The sequence below is a fragment of the Nyctereutes procyonoides genome, unplaced genomic scaffold (genome assembly GCF_905146905.1).
Source record: "Nyctereutes procyonoides isolate TBG_1078 unplaced genomic scaffold, NYPRO_anot_genome, whole genome shotgun sequence".
Taxonomy (NCBI): domain Eukaryota; kingdom Metazoa; phylum Chordata; class Mammalia; order Carnivora; family Canidae; genus Nyctereutes; species Nyctereutes procyonoides.
Window position 1 is genome coordinate 26,196,748 of NW_026575020.1, and position 20,073 is coordinate 26,216,820.

The 20,073-nt window shown below is 47.2% G+C and overlaps 2 protein-coding genes across 3 annotated transcripts in view; both read right to left on the reverse strand.

Annotated features, from left to right (window-relative positions):
• The window catches only part of SLC6A4 (solute carrier family 6 member 4), a 36,477-nt gene extending 33,979 nt beyond the window's left edge, over positions 1–2,498 (reverse strand). For both annotated transcript variants that reach the window (XM_055302315.1, XM_055302239.1), the window contains exon 1: positions 2,400–2,498. The gene's annotated coding sequence lies outside the window, so the exon portion shown is untranslated. The remainder of the gene's footprint in view (positions 1–2,399) is intronic.
• Positions 2,499–13,984: 11,486 nt separating this feature from the next.
• BLMH (bleomycin hydrolase) overlaps positions 13,985–20,073 on the reverse strand; it is a 48,901-nt gene continuing 42,812 nt past the window's right edge. The window contains exon 12 of the mRNA XM_055325838.1: positions 13,985–14,929. Within this exon, the coding sequence (XP_055181813.1) occupies positions 14,778–14,929 (152 nt within the window). The 3' untranslated portion in view covers positions 13,985–14,777. The remainder of the gene's footprint in view (positions 14,930–20,073) is intronic.

Consider the following 20,073-nt stretch of genomic DNA (forward strand, 5'->3'; position numbering starts at 1 on the left):
ACCAGGGCTGCCCATGCCAGGTTTCTTCTATGGGCCAGTTTCATCTATTTCCCACCTGGATCCCTCCTAGAAAGATGAGTTTTCTTTCCTTCGGGTACTGTGAGAGTGAGCCCAGAAACTAATTCCCCACAGGAGCAGGGTAAGTCTCACTTGCCCCAGAAATGGAGAAGTGGGGTGATTTATCAGATCGTTGGCTCCACACCCAAGCCTGTTACTGCTACGTAGAACAAACCTCGGAGGACTACAGCCAATTGGCAACAGCTCGGTGGCTGGAAAGAAAATCGGCACAGCCCAAATCTCACTGCCTGGAGGCTGATTCCACTGCACCACACCCTGAGCATGTTGCAAAAGGGATGTGGGGAGTGGGCAAACTCAGGCTCCTGTTACCTGTTGGTGCTGAGGTGCAGGACTTGACTTGTGCAAACCGCTGCCATAGAATGAAAGCCCGGGGCCCCAGAGGACCCTGACTTGACAGCAGCATCTGGGCAGAGTCCCGGCACTCAGGCATTTTGCACCATCATTTCAAGTGGCGTTTGCTTAAAGTAGAGAGATTAGGATGAATTGGAGGGGACTCAGACATCATGTCATGCAGGGCTGCCTCCTGCCCCTCACTTAGAGCTTAGGACTGTGACACCCAGAGGAGCTGATTTGTGATGGGAACAACTAAGGTGTGAGGTACCTTGTGATAGAGAAATGACTGCATAATTTTCCCTTTGGTCACATGGGCATCTCTCTTCAAAAAGTCACATCATGACCATATCCTGTTGATTCATTAAATCAAATTAAACTTCTTCAAGCAGCCCTTCCTTTGTTCTCTCAGATAAAACCATTTGATGACTACAAAGGAGAAGGAATTGTCACTTACTGGCTTAATTTCTGGAATCACCTGGGTCTCTCTTCAGAAGGGGACACTGGGGATGTTCCTGTAAGCCTGCCCTCAGAGACAACCACCTCCAGCCAAGCACCTCCATTCCACCACCACATGGCCCATTCGTGAAACTCTTTGACATGCCTCTCTGAGTCGCATCAAAATGTTCAGATAGCTCTAAAAATTCCCCAACGAGGAATTTCTGAGGTTCTGCTAATTCCATTAAAACTTCAACATCATTCTGCCCCCACCGTCACCACTTCACCCCCTTAGTATATGTTTCTTAAGCAAGAAACTGAAAGAAATGGGTTGAGTGTCTATCTGTGCTGCTACTACATTCCTGGAATGTCCCACGTAGATCACCAGAGTGCTGAGCGGACTTTTGACTAATTGTGAAGCAGTCTCAATCTGTTTTTATTCAGGTTCAGGGAAAAGAAAAAAGAAAAAAAGGAAAACCCATGCACAAAATGGCTTGCTTAGTTTGCACCAGCCCCCCTAGGACCTGACTCTCATTGGTGCTGGGAGCAGCCACCTGCATGCATCCCAGTCTGTGGTACGAAAACCACCACTGGCATCAGTGGCTCCACACAAAAGCAAGGAGCAGGGCAGAGTCAAAGCTGTGTGCTTCCCTCCACTGCTGAAAACCCAAACACTAATGCCGCTCATACTGCCCCTCCGTCTCATTTAAACATAAATCCCAGTGTTGTTTTCTTAGACATTTTCCCTGTGTAACTGAAAGCAAAACACATTAAATATTTGATCTAGTCTTACCATGATGAGAGCTAGCAGGCTCATAAATAATCCATTGACCTGGTTCATTTTTCTGGACAAAATAGATCATAAAAATACACACACACACGCACACACAAGCGTTCGTAATGTCTGCCTCTTAGAAATTCCACCCCTCTCAAGTTCTTCAGAACCCCAACTGAAAAAGAAAATTCTTTATGCAAAAAGCCCCAGTGCAAAAGGAAACGTGCTCCTTTGCGTTCTTTAGCTCCACAGAGTGTTTTCCAAGACATATTTAAATGCACACATTCTTCTTTAGCAACACTAAACATTTTCCTTAACACACTTCAACGGCTGGAGTCTGAGTTTCCCATAAATTCTGAATGGCCCGGGAGGCGTTTGAGGGGTGCCTGGGCTCTGCCGGCGGAAACCACCGTCCCACTTAAGAGTCGTTCAGAGACTTCTCTAGATACCGGGCATTGATGTCAACCAGACCCTCCCTGCAGAAACGCCTCGGCCGGGCCGCCTGCGCGCCGCGCGCTGACCCAGGGGCGCGCAGAAGCCGCGACTTCAGCTGCAGCAACTTTCCCCCCGCGCCGGGCAGCGCTCGGCGTGCGGCCGCCTCGCAGGGTCTTGCTCCGGTACCGGCCTCGGAGGAAGCCCCCCACCCTCGGGAGGCGAAGGAGCCCCCCCGTCCGGGGCCATCGGGAGCCCGCCGGGCCCCCACGCGTCTCCGGCCGGGGACGGAGCGCCTCGGAGCACGCCCCGCGCTCGCCCCGAGCCCCCGCGGCCGCCCACCCACCTGCCGGGAGTCCGTGCGGAGGCTGGTCCGCGGCGCTCCGAGGTGGGGCGACCCTCGCGCCCTCGAGGCCCGGGGGCGCGGCTGCCTGTGCGGAGCTGGCGCCCGAGCGGCCGTATTTGTACTCTCCTTCCCTCACATGGTCTGATCTCTAGATAGCCGCCGCCAAAGAGCTCTTTAAGAATTTTTGCGTCACTTTGAGCCGCAGAAACTTTACATTTCCGCGTGGCCGCGGCTCGGCGTTCCCCCGGGGTGGGGTGGGGGCGCCCGGGGCGCTCTCCCGGGTGGGGGAGGGGCCGCGCCTTGCAGGGGGCCCCGGGGGGAGCCGGGGCCCCGGGGGACGTGAGGAGCCCCCCCCTCCCTAGAGCGCGCTGGGAACGGGGGAGCCCGGGGCCAGCGGGGGCCCTGGCGGAGGCCGAGCCGAGCCAAGGATCCCAACTTCCTTGCTCTCACCTTGCGGGAGAGGGGCCGCCCCACAGCCCGCAGGTCTAGTTCCGCCCGCACCAGTTGCCCCCAAAATTATGTTTGGGATTCTGCTAAAAATCACTCCTTCAGAGCGATCTTTCTGGACCACTGACACCCCATCACCTCCCCCCGCCCCCCACCCCGGAGTCCTGATCTATTTCTCTCCCCAGGACCTAGCGCCTGGCAGTCCTTGAGCTCATCTGCCCCCCCCCCCACACCCCCGTCCCCAGCCCGGGGACGTGCGCTGGGCCAGAAGGGACCTGGCCATCCCCAAGGCCTCCAGCAGTGCCCAGCTTAGTGGCTCACACCAAATACTTGCAGACAGAAGGAATGAGGCATTCGTTCTCCTGCCAACTAGCCACACTTCAAAGCTGTATCAGAACAGTGTCTGGCTAGTGATCTGCCCAAGCGGACATGCCTGTGGTCGTTGCTGGAGTCGATAAGGTGCTACGATATCTTCATTATCTGAGGAGGTTCAACAGGAGCTTATTGTTTTGAACCAATGTGAAAATACTGCTTAGATTTAAAAAAAATTTTTTTAAACTTAAGTTTAAAAATGAATTTCATGTTATTTGTCGGTAGATTATTGCAGTTTTGTTTTGTTTTGTTACATTTTGAAAAGAACAGATGGAGTCCTTGCTTTGGGATGTCCCTGAGGCAGAGATAAGAGGGCTGGGACCAGCGCCTCGCGCTCCTCCCAAAGGAGGCCAGGGCTGGAGCAAAGCTGAAGGAAGAAAGGAATTACAAGCTTGCAGCCCCTGTGCACTTGGAGGTATGGAACCCACGAAGCTGAGCATGCACTCAGCTGGGCTGAGCTGGTGTCTGCCGGGAGCAGGTGGGTTCCCCAACCTGGGAGCCGTCAGTGTGAGGCTTTGGCGCCACCTAGACATCAGGGTGGCAATTACAAGGCAGCCGGGCCGCTCTGGTGAGCCGCTGGCGAGAAGGGCTGCGGAGCCAGGCTGGTGATTCCTGGGCAAGCTTGGGAACTTCATCTCGGGCCAGATCCCCGGGCGGCAGGGGCCCGCGTGGGCACCTCCCCCTTTCAGGTGAACAAGTTGCTGCCCCCCCGGGTTCTCCTTGGCCTTCCTAAACTCGTGTGTAAGCGCAGTATGGATAAGGGGCTAAGCAAACACAGGGTGCCGTTCCAAGGAGGGAGCAGGGCAGAACCGGGGAGGAGAGTGCGAGGGGGCCACAGGCTGTGGCAGCACTGGGGGTGACTTTAGGCTCCACCGAGTCTGTCCTCCACCTTGATTCCAACGTGGCTTGTAACACCGCTCCACGGCCCCACCAACCGCTCCACTCCTGGCCTTCTTCCTAGATCCTAGTACGGATTTCTGGCCAGCCAGCCCAGGCCGCTCTGGGTGGTGCCTTCTTTGGTGCGGTGCTGGCCTGGAGAGTGGGAAGCCCCGGGCCTGGGTTAAATCTCGGCTCTGAGCCCTTACTGTCTATGTGAGTTTGCTCCCACACAAGGTGAGTTCCTTTACGTCAACCTGTCTGCCCTTTGGGTCCCTTATGTGTAAAATAGGGATTCTGTGAATGGTGGGCACCACCCAGCTGGGGGGTGCGAAGAGGCTGACAGTTGCATGGCCCAGCTGTGCACCTGTCCTTCCCCATCCTCCTCCTTCAGCCTTGGACCACCCAGGCCAGTCTTCTGTCCTCTTGCTCCCTGGCTAAGGGGACGCTACCTGAAAACGATGTTAGACTTTACCCAGACTTACCTTCTCTCGTTCCTTACTGCCTCCCTGGTGGAGCCCACACAGAACTGTCCCACACAGCCCATCCTCTCTCTAAACATGGGCTTGCTCTTCCACTTGTCCCTGTGGGTGCCACCCTACAAACACTGCTTACTTAGCTTCAGCCGCCCCTGAATCCAGCCCGTCTCTCCTCCCTAGGGTGACCCCTTCCCCACCTGCTGCTGACTCTTTGCCTCAGCTGCCCAGGTATCTCCAGCAGCTGGCTCTCTCCCTGCTAAAGACCCACCCTCCTTCCCCCTGAGGGTGGGCTCCCGCAGCCCTGCGCCCTGCCCGGCTGCCCGTCCCCATCCCAGCGCCTTCAGGCCTGGGCACCTGCTCGCACGGGCACAGGAGCGCAGAGGCTCTCCCGTCAGAGCCACGCAGCAGGGCAGAGCTGACGTGGATGCCGTGTTCCGGGGAAGGCTCCCCGGGCTCGCCCGACCCAGGCCGGGGATACCCCAGGGCAGCTGGGGGGCGCTGGACGCAGGCAGGGCCCTTGGAACATAAGGAACGAGGCCAGGAGGGAGGCGGAGGTCAGAGCCTGGAGGAGGCCCTGTGAGGCTGGCGCCTGGTCGGCGTGGAGGGGGCACGACGGCGCCGCCCCAGTGCCCGAGCCCGGAGCCCGGGCCGCTCCGCAGCGATTCCTCCCGGGCTCCGGCTGCTGCAGGGCGGACGCAGCCCGCTGTCCCCACGCACGCGGCGCCGCCACCGGGAGCACCTCTCTGGGCGCCTCGAGGCCCCGCGAGCCCTTCCCCTGCGGAGCCAGACCAGGAACACCCCGCTAAGGCCAAGCCTCCCCTCCTGCAGGCCTGGGGCCGTCTGTCCATCGGGCCTCTGTTCTGTTTAACACAGTAATGGAAAACGAGGCCCACGCCTCTGGGCCTCCGCTCAGCATTCGGGCCCTCGCAGTTCAGCCTGCCCCATCCCTTCCGCAGCGCCGCAGCCCGTGACTTGCCGGGAGGTGACATAGTGTTGGCCCCTCTGCTGTGTCCAGCCACGTGCAGAGTTCAGAGCCCCGGGGCGGGATCTGCGGGATCTCCCCCAAGAGGGCCGGGCCGGTCCCCAGCGGCAGGCCCTCCCGGATCCCGAAGAAACAGGGAAGGGCCTCGGCCGGGCAGCCCCATCCGGAGCGCCAGCAGGGTGACCCGGGAGGGCCGGGCCTGGGACGTTGGCTCACGCTCAGCCTTGAGGAAGGTGCTTTGGTCACCTTTCCTGGCCCCTCCTTTCCCAGCCCTTAGCAGCCTCCTGCGTTTGATAAACAAGCCCTCCCCCGTTGTGACAACCCTGTGCGCTGTCATATCTTTGAACTGGGATGTTTGATCTTTCCTTCCTTCCTTCCTACGGAATTCCCTCCTCAGGCGGTAAACACCCTGAGCTGGGGGCCACCTTCTGGAGGGGGGCTGGTTTCTCACCTTCTCCCTTGGCAGAGGAGTCTGAGCCCAGAGCAGCAAGAGCCCCAGGAAGGGCGCTGCTGCCCTGTGGACCCCACTGGGTATCTGTAACCCCTGTCTCTCCTCCTTGCCTGCCTCGGCCGCCAGGCTCTGAGCTCCCGAGGGAGGGGGCTCCAGTCTCTTCCCGCCTGGCCCACAGCAGGCCCCAGGAAGCCCACCTGTTGCCAGGGAACTGAGTTCAGAAGTGCTTTTTGCTCTTGACAGACTGGGAGCACCATTGAAACCAGGGCTCCAGGTAAATCCTGGCACAGCCCACAGTGGAGGACCACACAGCTGGTGGAAAGAGGGAGGCAGCTGATCAGGGCACATCTGGGAAGTTCACAAGATTTACTGTTTTTGTTTTTTTAAGATTTTTATTTATTCATGAGAGACACAGAAAGAGGCAGAGAGAGAAGCAGACTCCCTGCAGGGAGCCTGATGTGGGACTGGACCCCAGGACTCTGGGATCAGGCCCTGAGCTGAAGGCAGACGCTCAACCACTGAGCCACCCAGGTGCCCCAAGATTTACTGTTATCCGAGGGGGGAAAAAAGCCGAGCATAGAACAGGTGCTACTCTGTTTGTTGGGCAGGGGGAGGCTGATAATGTGCATTGAAATCAAAGTATATACAGGTGAGGAAGAAGAACAGGGAGGAGGAGGAGAACACGAAGGGAGAGAGAAACAGAGGGAAAGCAAGAAGGCAGGAAGACATCACAGGAGCCCCAGCCTTGCCTCGGAGCAGGGTAGAACCTGGAGGTGTCCCCAGGGCCGTGGCTCTGCTTCATGTGGTTCAGACTGATTCTTCCCCAAACGGGGCCAAGTTAATCAGCACCATTATAATTCCATTTCTTCCCTAAGGAAGGGGGCAAATATTTGCTCTAACTTACTAGCAAGGATGCAGTGAGCTGAGAGGTGAAGTTTAGGGCTTTGCGCAAGATGAGACCAAAAGGTACATAATTCTTTTTAGATCACCTGTCTTGTGCTTCCAGCCCCTGAGGTCGGTCACCCCTCCAGCCTGTGCTCCTATTGCCAGTTTTCCATCGCCAGTTTAAGATTATAAAACACTCACCCTCTCTTTGGATTTTCTTCCCTTCTAGGAACTTCAAGATAACTTGTGCCTCTGTGTAGGGAGGTTTTCCCTTTGTCTCTTCTTGGTAAGCTGGCCACCCTCATCCACCAGCCTCATTGAGGTCTGTAGTCACTGTGGTTAGAAGTGAGTGTAGAACCAGTCAGCATTTTTTTCCTTTGCCAACATTCAAGCCATTTGTAAGTGTATGGCACTTACTAGAAGGTCTCACTCATAGAAAGCCACCTTGTCCCCTGGCTTGTGTATATACACCTGACTTTCCCAGCAAAATGATCAACCCTAGAGAGGAGGGAATTGTTTGGACCTCAGAGGCCCTGGCACAATACTGGATGTGTTGGGAGAAGCTCTGTGAGAACTGATCATTGATAAAAGCTACCATTTGGGGTGCTGGGTTGCTCAATCAAGTGTGCCTCTGACTCAGGTCACGATCATGGGGTCCTGAGACTGAGTCCTCCTGTGTAGTGTCAGAGGCTGCTTTTCCCTCTGCCCTGCCCTCCCCCACCCCCTTAGGCTCTCTCTCTCTCAAATAAATAAAAACTTTTTTTTTTAAGATTTATTTTTTTCATAAGACACACACACAGAGGCAGAGACACTGGCAGAGGAGAAGCAGGTTCCCTGTGGGGAGTCTGATGTAGGACTTGATCCCAGGACCCCAGGATCATGACCCAAACCAAAGGCAAATGCTCAACCACTGAGCCAACCAGGCAGCCCTAAATTAAATCTTTTTTTTTTTTTTTAATAAAAGCTACTGTTAATGGAGCATCTACCAGACTCATTCTATACATTGTCCTTTGTCCTCTCCTACTTTATAGGGTAATATGCAGTATAAATTCTTTGGTTGTATTTTGCTGTAAACGTTTTTAAAAATAATGGACCGTTTTCATCCTTTTCAAGCTGAAAGTTTTCATACTTAATACACTTAAAAATATTATTTTCCAATAAAAGTGGTAGGAAGACCAAGGCTCAAAGAGGTTCCATAACTTGTCCGTGGTTACACAGACAGTGGTAAAACCAGACTGAGTCTAAAATCCCTGCGCCTCCCATGGTGCTGGGCTGATTTGAAATGAGAAAGGTAAAAGCAGTGAGAAAAGTGACATAAAACTTGGCGGGTTTTCCCTCTTTTTTCTACTCGCCTTAAGTAAGTCACCTTCATGAAGTCTAGACCTTTCTGTTCAGCACTGAAATGAAGATCACAGAGACTTTGTTCTGCTCCTCGTCCCCGTTGAGCAAGTTATATAGGAAAGCAGACTTCAGATCTATGTATAAACTTTTAATTGAGTAGAGCTGTCAGAAAATAGGGCATTTTCAATCAGTCAGCCAATCAGTGCTTACCACGAGTCAGGCCTGTGAACGCAGTGGTGAGCAAGACAAAGCCCCTGCCCTTGGGGAGCTGACAGGGAGAATCGACTTTGGGGCACACAGACAAACATATAAATAAATAGGATCATCACAGAAAGTGATAAGCGCTGTGAAGAAAATAGGCCATGATGGCAGCAGAGAGGGCTGGTATGGCAGTGGTCGAGGCAGTGGGGAGGGAAGCTGGCCTTCACGTCACCTGGGTCATGAGGAGCCAGCCATGCACAGACGGGAGGGAGCTCTAGGGAGAGCAGGTGGGAGTGAGCTTGGTGTGTCTGAGGGGCAAAATAGGAAGAGGGTGGTTGGCAGCAGCAGAGTGAATAAGACGGGAGATGAGGAAGTCCAGTCTGCAGAGGTGGGCAGAGGCCACGAGGGAGGAGGCCGAGTGCTCCTGGCACAGAATGTTCCAAGGATCTCTTCAGTGTTCTGGCCAAGTAGGTCCCCAGCCAGGGGAGAAGCAGGGAGGCTACAACTCTAAGTCAACCACACTCCAGTACTTTCCACCATTGGCCCACCCTGTCTTGGCTTCTCTGCTCTCCTGAACTGCAGCTGATTTTATTTTATTTTTAATTTTTATTTACTTATGATAGGCACACAGTGAGAGAGAGAGAGAGAGAGAGAGAGAGAGAGAGAGAGGCAGAGACACAGGCAGAGGGAGAAGCAGGCTCCATGCACCGGGAGCCGACATGGGAATCGATCCAGGGTCTCCAGGATCGCGCCCTGGGCCAAAGGCAGGCGCTAAACCGCTGCGCCACCCAGGGATCCCCGCAGCTGATTTTAAAAAAAGAAAACAAACATGAGGCAGCCGGGAAGATGGTTCCCAAGAGCACTCCATCCACTTCAAGAGGAGTTACAGAACTAGAGTTCTAGAGGAGTAAGCAAAGCAAAGCAAAAAAGAGAACAGTTAGTATTCAAACTGTACAGAGAGAGCGGCGCACAGAGAGGCTTCCCGTCTTCACAGTCCTGCTCCCAAATAGCTACAGCTGGTAGGAACCGAACGATTGAACACTCCCTCCGTCCCTGTCTTCCTTTCCCTTTGTGGTAATGCAGAAAAGGCTGAATTTGAAAAGGGACACAAGGGGCACCTGGGCAGCTCAGGCTCTTGATTTTGGCTCAGGTCATGATCTCAGGGTTGTGAGATGGAGCAGATCCCTGCTGGGTGTGAGGCCTGCTTAAGGTTCTCTTTCTCCCTCTCCCTCTGCTCTCCCATCCTCCCCACTCTACGTCTCTCCGTCTCTCCTCCCCCAACCTGCTTGTTCTCTCTCTTTAAAAAAAAAAAAAAAAAAGGAAGCAAAACAGCTCTGGCTGGCTTATTGCTAATTTTCAATCACATTGTTTCATAGACCCCCAGGGAAGAAGAGTCAGAGTCAGAAACAGCAACAACTGTTCGAACAAGTTGTCCTAAACATGGGAATGCTCATCTGGAATTACTTAAAGGAGTCAGGCTCAATGGCGGTCCCCATGCTCAGCAGCACTGCTGGCCCACACCACACAACTGGAGGAATGAGTTACAGCACAAGGGCCCTGGTGCTGCCAGCAGCAAATTCGAATTAAGCTGCTCTTTAAGGACAAGCTGGAGCAAGCAAATGCTCCACAACCACATCCTGAAGGCATGTCTCATTATCAGGTCCTGGCTTCTTGGATGTGTAGTGTCAGCATGACTCTACATGTCTCCAGAGTCACCCTGGCTGGCAAGGACTTTCTAGGGGTCAGAGTAAAGCTAAAGAGTTCCCAGTCCCACCTCCCTATTTCTGCATTCAGCAGTCACCCAAATATTAGCAAGTTCCTCCAATTCTGGTCTCTAGCTAAACTTTTGGCTCATTTCCCTTTGTCTTCAGCAGAGAACACATATGCAATGTTGTTTGTTTCTCTCCACTGGATCTGAATTTTATTTGAGAAATAGTTTTTAGGGACGCCTGAGTGGCTCAGCAGTTGAGCATCTGCCTTCGGCTCAGGGCGTGATCCTGGAGCCCCGGGACCGAGTCCCACATGGGGCTTCCTGCATGGAGTCTGCTTTTCCCTCTGCCTGTGTCTCTGCCTCTCTCTGTGTGTCTCTCATGAATAAATAAAATCTTTTTTTTAAAGAGAAATAGCTTTTATTAAATATTTGGTTATGAAGATTATTTTTTACTTATTGTGGATTTGCTTTGTACTTTGTTTTAGGACTTTTGCATCTATATTTATGTGTGATTTACATGTAATTTTTTCTCTTACTATCCTTGTTATGCCAGATCATAAAATAATGTTTTATGCCATAAAATAATTCTTTACATCCTTCCTTTTAGGCTAGTCAAGATTCCCCAGATATTTCCAATCTCCTGAGCACCAGAACTTTTTTTTTGAAAGACTTTATGGGGGGGGGGCAGGAGAGGAGCAGAGAGAGAGAGGGACAAGCAGACTCCACACTGAGTGCAGAGCCTGATGCAAGGCTCCATCTGAGATCATGACCTGAGCCGAAACCAAGAGATGGGTGCTTAACTGAGCCACCATGGCAGAGAACATTCAGAATGCAAATACTCATTTATCCTCTTATGGCACTTTCATCCTCAGTTATGTGTCCATAAACTCTTCTCCCTTGAGAATAAATCTTGAGTTGGCTGACAGAGCAGGGGATGTAGAGTTACTTAGCTGCCCAAAGTAGGGAGGGGGAACCTAACAGACATCTCCAGTAACCCTCCTTTTGTTCCCAATTCCCTTAATGGCTAGCTGGAACTACCATATTCAGGGGATTATGCAATGTAAATTGGTTTGCTTAGCACTGGCTTTCTCCACCATTGCTTAGGATTCAGTTTTTTTCAGCTCTGCTAAATCTTCCAATGCTTCTGTCTGCTTTCCAGATTACTGTTTCTCCTTTTCTGTTACTCTGGAGGTTGTGGATGTAGGTCTTCTAAACCATTTAACAAAGTTGAGGGTATCCTCCAGTTTTCAAATATCTGCAGTATCTATAATAGTATACTCCTTTTTGAAAAATATTTTAATTTTTATTTATCTATGATAGTCACACACAGAGAGAGAGAGAGAGAGAGAGAGAGAGAGAGAGAGGCAGAGACACAGGCAGAGGGAGAAGCAGGCTCCATGCACCGGGAGCCCGACGTGGGATTCGATCCCGGGTCTCCAGGATCGTGCCCTGGGCCAAAGGCAGGCGCTAAACCTCTGTGCCACCCAGGGATCCCTACGTTTATGCTTTCTTTAGGTTGATTTTGCATTTCTAATTTCTTGACATAAATGTTTAGCTCAATTTTCAGCCTTTCTTCCATTCTAATAAAAATTTAATGCTATAAAACTTAAGTACTGTTTTAGCTGGACCTGCCATTTTGATACGCAGGTTGTTTTTTTTTTTTTTTTTTTTAACCATTGTTCAGGTTAAATTTCCTTTGATTTCTTCTTGGATCTATGAATTAATTTATAAACATATAGGAAACTTCTAGCTATCTCTTAATTTTAGTTTCTAACTTAATCACTTGGAAATTTGTTGACGTTGACTGTACTCCGTAATACATGGCCAATTTTTGAAAAAGTTCCATGTGTGCTCAAGAAGAATCTGCAATTATTAGATGCAGTGTTCTATAGATGTCCATTATACCAAACTTACTAAATGCTTAAATCTTTTACATACTCAATTGAGTTTTTGGTTGCTTGATCTATCAACGATTGAGAAGTGTGTTAAAATCTTCCATTATGATTTGGATTATTTTTCCATATAGTTGTTTGTTTTATATATTTTGAGGTTACTAGGTATGTACTAATTTAAAATTTAGGATCTATATTTTTCTGGAGAATCAAGTAAACACATAATTATGCAGTGATTCTATCTCTAGTATCTCTGCTTTTTGTTTTAAGCCTATTTCCAAGGTCACTGTGTTGTACAACTCCAGGAAGGCTGTGAATAATATACCCAAGAATCAATCTAGTTATTGAGTAGCCTTAATTTTGCTAATTATTAGTATAGCCACAACAGATTTGATTAGTATCTGCCTGATATATCTTTCCTATCCTTTTTATACCCCAGGTTGCTGATGTTTCTTGTAATCAGCTTATGGCTGAATTTCTTTTTTAAAAACTCCAGTTTGAGGGGCATCTGGGTGGCTTAGTCAAGTTAAACATCTGCCTTCAGCTTAGGTCATGATCTTGGGGTGCTGGGATTTAGCCCTGCGTTGGGCTCCTTGCTCAGTGGTGAGTCTGCTCCTTTACCCTCTGCCCCTCCCCACCTCATGCTCTCTCACTCTTGAATAAAATCTTAGAAAAAAAAAAACCCAAAACTCCAGTTTGACAATCTGTCTTCTTTCAGGAACACAACCCACTTATACATATTGTAATTATTGACACATTTACATTTATCTCTTATTTTGGACACTCTATTTGTTCTGCATTTTTTTTCTCACCATCTTGTATTTTCATGGATTGATTATATTCTTGCTTGGAAACTATATCCTTATTTTTTAGTAGTTAATCTAGAGAATTTTAGGATAAATTATTAACATACCAAAGTCTAGTATATGTGCTGATGAAGCAAGCACTAACAGACCAGTCTAAAATTAATCAATATTTTTTCCTAAATGACAAGGAGTATGTTTAGTCCAATCACCTCCCTAATTATAATTATCTACTTTTGTGTATTTTAGTTTCATCTTTCTTTGAATGCTACTAGACTTACCTACAGGCACTTTTTGTTTAGATGCACTTATTTATCACATCTCAGAACTTCCATACTGGATCACTTCCCTTCTGTTTGATTGAAAGTATATTTTATTTCACCCTTGAAAGACAGTTTCATTGAGTATAGAATTCTAGGCTCACAATTAACTTCTCACAGCACCTTGAAGATATATTTCACTGTCTTCTTGCTTATACAGATGCTGATGAGAAGTTAGCTGTCAATCTAATTGTCTTTTCTTTGGAGGGAATAATCTGTGTTCCTAGATGCTTTTAAGATCTGTTCTAGGGTTTTGACATGATGTGTCTAGAAATGGGTTTATTTATCTTGCTTGGAACATCAAGGGTCTACAACAATATTGTAAACACTTCGATTAAAGATTGGGTCTTTATCTAATGTTATCTTGGAAGTGCTTTACCAGACAATATCCCTGCTAGGACTGAGAAGATTCTAGGAAAGCCAGAAAGGTAGGGGGCTCAGGCACTGATGGAAATGCTGATTAGGATACTATACTTATTTGCTTTCAGTGAAAGGGAGATGCAGTCTCAGTAAATCACATACTCTCCAGCCAATTCCAAGGCTGGACTCAACAAAGCTTCATTTCTTACTCTTATAGAGACCCTGGATCTGGATGAAAGAAAGGACTAAGTGCAGGGACACAAGCTCTCTTAGATGCTTGGAAATCCTCTGCAGAAGCTAGTGAGGATCGGCACCAGCTGGCAAGGATTATCTATACCACAGAGAAACTGAAGCAGGGAAGCCCTGGACTCTCTCGCTGTTTTTCCATTTTGAGGAATATGAGTCACCTGGTTGCCTCCCTTTGTTGCTAAATAAAGAAACTCTTAGATCAAATAAGCCACTTACTCTCATTTAGCAAAGTGTTTTATTCAAAAGCTTCTCAGCACCATCTAGTTGTCAGAAAGAATGGTATCACCTTTTCCTACCCACCCAACTCCCAATTCCAGAGGCAGAAGTTAAACCATTTGGCTAGAGCTCCCCCTAATGATTATAATTCAGATCATGATAAAGTTTTAGTTGTTCTCACACTCCTCTTTCTCTAAGCCTCTACTAACCCTGCTGGAGTAGAGCTGTGCTCCCTCACAGTTCCAAACAATAGGAAGGAATCATGTCAGACTTGATCAACCTCCCTTTCCTGGGTTATTAGAGGCACATAAAATTACCTTGAAAAAAAAAATGAATTTAGTGACTGCCATCTAGGAAGGACAGTGATACTGTCAGGCAGCATGCAGTTTGAAAGCTCAAATCTTAGGATAACCCTCCCCCAACTCTACTCTAGAAACAAGGAGCATCAGGTCCATTTTCTCTCCATATTCAATCGCTCCTCTCCTGTCTTATTAAAAGACACTAACTACACCAGACCTGTTTTGACAATTAAGACAAACAATTACATCTGATTAAAATGGGAAGAGATCCTGAGCTGTTGGAGGTGAGGAGAGTACATAGTGTGACCTGATCTTTCCTTTAAGAATATTTTGTTTCATCATAAAGCACACTTCTCCAAAGAGGTTCCTGGAGGAGAAATCCAAGAGTCTGACTGTGTCCTGTAGGAACCTGTGTAACTTTGGCTTCAGTCCTTGGATCTGTCTTTTGCAGCTACTTCAGGTCCCAAAGGAGGAAGAGAGTGCTGGAGGCAGCATCACTCGGCCAAAGCCCCCATCGGGTCCCAGGCTGGCAGGACAATGGGCTCCTGCTCTAACACGGCTAGCACCTCTTCAGGGACATGCTTCCTGTCCACCACCACTTCGTAGACATATTCAGAGAACCACTCATCTGTCATGCACAGGTAACCTGGAGAAAAGAACAGAAGCCTCGTGAATGCAGAGGGCAAGGGGCAAAGGGCAGGAACCCTACTGGCACTATAAAAAAGTGTTTTACAAAACTTGTATTTGCACGTTTTTCAGCTTTCCCATCTATATAACCTCACTTAATCTAAGTCTTGCTAACAATTCTGTGAAGCAGACATGACGGGCATGCCTATACTTTTATCAATGAGAAAACTGGGTGACATTCCAGAGTAAGTAAATGACAGGCTCCAGTCATGCAGGTAAGGTTCAGACCTGGGCCTCAGATCAAAGATATTACCATATCTGGTGCTGTTGCACTGGCCAGGCTGTCTGGGCTGAAGATGAACACATGGCCCCAGAAGACAGGTGGAGACGCTTCGTGTTCATATAGCCCACACCAAGGGGATTAATCTCTAGGATCAGAAGGGCAAGCACATTAGTTCCATTCTTACCCTCCCCACCCTCTCAGCATTACCGGCTCATCTCCTGCCTTCCTCCCTACTGTAAATTCCTACAACCAGTTAGTAAGCTGCCAGGGGAAACCTGATGGGGCCAGGTAGCCACTTATTTGCAGATGATAACACATATGCAAGTTACACAGTCTTTATTTTCCTAGTGGGAAATCTGTGGTGAAGTTCAGGCAGCACTGGAAGGCCTTCCTCAGCAAGTCCCTGGGGTTTCTGGATCTCTCTAGTGGGGAGGGCTGTAGAGAGGCACAGTTGTACAAGCGCCCCAGGTTGAAAGCACAGGTGGGACAAAACATGGTGTCAGCAATCATCTATCCATCTTAGAAGCCTGCCTTTTCCCTTAGGAAGAATAACCCTGTATCTCAGGCTCCACTAGGACAAAACAAATTCCCCTTCAGGAACATACATCCAACAAATCTAAACAGGCAGGGGGAAATGCTTGGGAAATGCTTCGCTTGAGCTACTGATGATATAAAGAGCAAAATTAAAATGTGAGACTAAAGTGTGTGTATTTAAAACAAGAACTGGTCAAGGAGAGAGCACAGAGCACAAAAATGTGAATCTACATAGAGGTACTGTGTGCACCTACACATCCAAGGACTCAGGGGCACTAGCAGTTATCATCATCATCATCACCTATCTTACCGTATTTGGCACCTGTTCTGTACCTGACACTTGAGCCATTTTTCTCTCAAACTGTTTGTACAAATCTGTATCTGTGCTATATAGGTTCTCACTACATAGGACCGAAAGAAAGGAAGAAGATATAGGTATTTCTCCCAAGGTAGTCCTCTAGTGCAGTAGTTCTCAAACTTCTAGGTCCCTGAATCCAAATGACACACTCTTAAAAATTACTGAGGACCCCCAAAAATTGTTTATGTAGGCAACAGCTGATATTTACCATATTAGAAATTAAAACAAAAGTTAAAAATACTAATTCATAAGAATGAAAAAAACATGAATATAAATAATATATTTTTAGGAAAAAATCATTATATTCTCCAAAACAAAATAAACTTTAGTTAGAAAAGTGGCTTTGTTTTCCAATTTAATGTCTGGCTTCACAGAAGACAGGTGAATTCTTTTATCTGCTTCTGTCTTCAATCTGTTGCAATGTGTTCTCTGGCTGAAGTGGAGGAAGCAAAGTCTGGCCTCACACAGATATGTTGTTGAAGGAAGACCTTGCAACCCTCCTAAGAGGGCCCTAGGGACCTGCACACTTTGACAACCGCTGCTTTACAGGCCAGACCGATTTAAGTACTTAAAATACAACAGGATGGCAAATCTAATTGTGTAAGCTAAATGGTGTAACAGAGGACATTATTTAACATGAAAACACAACTGTTTTGGTCAGGTGACCCGTACCCACTTCCCCTCTTCACCTCTGACAGAAGCCAAAGACAGCTCCCCGTGATGTGGCACGGGATGTCTATCATCACCAGAAAATGCCCTGGCGAAGTGCTTATGGGCTCCCTCCAGGACGGGTAAAGGAAGGCATATTTGTCCATGATGCCAGCCTCCTGATCCAAAGCTCCTTTTCTCAACGGAAGGTCCTGACAAGGGAACACAGGTCCGTGTTGCAGCCTGGGCGGCTTCTGGCTCCTGGCTTGATTATAGACTCCCAAGTCCCTGGCTTTCCTTCTGTCAGTCAGTCAAGGACCTGGCTGCACTATCACCTATACTGCTACCAAGTTCTATCGACGGACAGACAACTCTGTCTACTGGGTCAACTGAAGAGCTAACCAGTACCATTTCCTGCTGCATCCTAAGTAACTGCTTCCTGAGAAATTCATTATCTGCCTTCCCCAAAAGGGGCTTTCAGGACAGGAAACCAGACTCCTAAACACCATGCCATTTGAGACAATAGTCATTCTTTCCCTTAACATAACACAGGCTAAATAAATCCCTGGAGTAGCTCTGGGCAGTGAGGCAGGTGAAGGACAGAGGCAGATTCATGTAATAAAGTTCTGTGTCCTTATGACAATACTATCATCACACAATCAAATGAGTCTTCAAAGAATGCACAGAGAAAATGGACAATAAATACATGTACACTATCTTGTTCCAAAAGCAGATTAGATTAAGTCCTCACAAATTAAAGCTCCTATCAATTGCAATCCACCCTCGCAGTGTCCCTACCCAGAGGACCTGCCTTGATTAGTCTTCTCTTTTCAGGATATGAGTTCTTTGGGGGCCCAGAAAAACCTCACGCTCTAGGTGGCTGCCAGGTAATTGCACCCTGAGCAGATAATGAACTTGGGGCTGCTGTAACTGTTGTTACTGTGTGTCTTGGGAGTTTCAGATTAAGATCAGTATGTCTGAAACCCAAGCAAGCACTGCATAGGGGAGCAGCAAACTACCCATTCAGACAGGGTGTTTGGGTTTTTTGGCTTTTTTTTTTTTTTCCTTTCCCTAGACAGGTTTAAAGGTTAAAATTTTGATTTGAAGAAAGTTGCAGCTTATAGCCTGTAAGCACTGTGGCCACTAGGAACAGGCATTCCCCAGGGAAAAAGGAAAAGAAAAATCTGCAACCAGGATCCCAGGGTTATATTTAGGGAAACAGATAAATGGATAAAGAAATTCAGCTTTAGGAAATAGGTGAAATCACAGTTTGCTTAAGCTTTAAAGTGTTATTTACATACAATGAGAAAGAAATAAGTGAACAATCCCTTATAAAACTGCCAATGTTTCTGTATTTGTTAAGAGAAAGGGTAGTGTTGGTCTGTAAAGGGAAAAACAGTGTTTGTCGATACAGTTCTAGACTGATTAGGCCAAATTCACTCAGAAACAGAATAGTTTTGAAAACGTTAGTGTAAGGGAAAGAAGATCTTTACCTGAGAAGAGTTTTCTGAAATTCTACCAGAGATCTTACATTTCAACCTTTTAGACTTGATTAAAGTGATAAATATATTATCAGTTATGAATTAGATGTATTTTTTGCTATCTTCTATGAGGTACTTTGCCTCACTAACACATGATTTGGGGTTGATGTGGTGTTTTTGGGGGGGACTGTTTTTGAAAAAGGTGTGACAAAATAAAAAAAAAAAAAGGTGTGACAAAATCAAGTTTCTGTTCTGCTCTGATGGATGTGTCTGGCAGAAGGGACCTAAGGAGGCTGGACTCTCATGGCTTCATTAAGTCACTGCCAATCTTTCATCTGATGGTGATAACGTTGAAGAAAGCCTCCAAGAAAGGGAAACAAAAACCTCACTGGCATTTGTCTCATATTTCCAACTTCCTAATAAATAGTTTGAAACTGGGCAGCCCGGGTGGCTCAGCGGTTTAGCGCCGCCTTTTGCCCAGGGCCTGATCCTGGAGACCCGGGATAGAGTCCCACATCGGGCTCCCTGCATGGAGCCTGCTCTTCCCTCTGCCTGTGTCTCTGCCTCTCTCTTTGTGTGTCTCTCATGAATAAGTAAATAAAATCTTAAAAAAAAAAAATTAAAAAAATAGTTTGAAACTACTTCACGGAACATTAGCTTAAAATGAAATTAAACTTAAAATGAAGTTGCAAAGACCACGTAACAACATGGAAAATACTTAAGCAATGAGAGTAAACTATATAAAAACGATGTATCTAATACAATTAAAACCATGTTACAAATCCAGGTACACAGGTGAAGAAACCTTACAAAAAACAACAAATTGGTAATTTTATACAACGGGTTAGGTGATTTTCTCCTCAAAACTTCTGAATTAAGTCTTACATTGGTTTTTGACTCCCAAACCTAAAGATTACCCAAACAACGCTTATTAAAGAGATTTTGTAAACATGGGAAGGAGGAAGATGAAAAGGAAGAAAATGAGCAAGAGGTGGTTGAGGAGAAGATATAAATTTAAGAACTGCCTACAATCTCACCATCTTGAGATAAGCCATGTTCAGATTTTACATACAGTCTTTGATAAAGTTTCGGTGTGTGTAGATTCTATACATATAATAAAAACAAGACATCACATATACTTTTTTATTACAAAGTACCACACAGGCTGGTTTCCACTTCATCTCTTTCCATATTAATTTAAAGAATACAACTATTTACATCATATTTTTTTAAGTGCTGAATTTGGATGAGTAAACCAATGAATTTTAACCCATCCCCTACTGATGAAGTCTGACTTGTTTTTTCATGCTATAAATATTTTTGCAATTAAATCTTTGTACATATACTTAATTATCTATTTAATTTTCTTAAATCTTCATCAATAATTGGTATCTATAATTACAAACCATCTTTTTGGGTCCAATTTAAGCCTTTCTGTGTTTGTGTATTTACTTGTATTTATAGTTTTCTTTTGCAAACTTCCCATCTGGGGCCTCTACCTATTTTTACCTGGTGTATTTCCCTTTTTCACAGGGATCGGTAATAACATGCCATATATTAATACATTAGCATGGCTGCACACATTTTTTTCCTGTCATGTCATTTTCCTTCTAATGTAGTCTGTGATGCTTTCTAGTCCACTCCACGTTTTTATTTTTATGAAGTCAAATTTATCAATCTTTTCTCCTTTACAGTTTTAACTTTGGTGCTATGCTTAATGAACATGTTTCTGCTATTATAATGGAAAATACGAGAAAAAGGGTAGAATAAGTGGTAGGAAAATATTAGAAGCATAGTCTAAATGAAAACCCATCACTCACTAAGGCCTTGGCACAGTCTAGTCTCCAAGTATGAACACA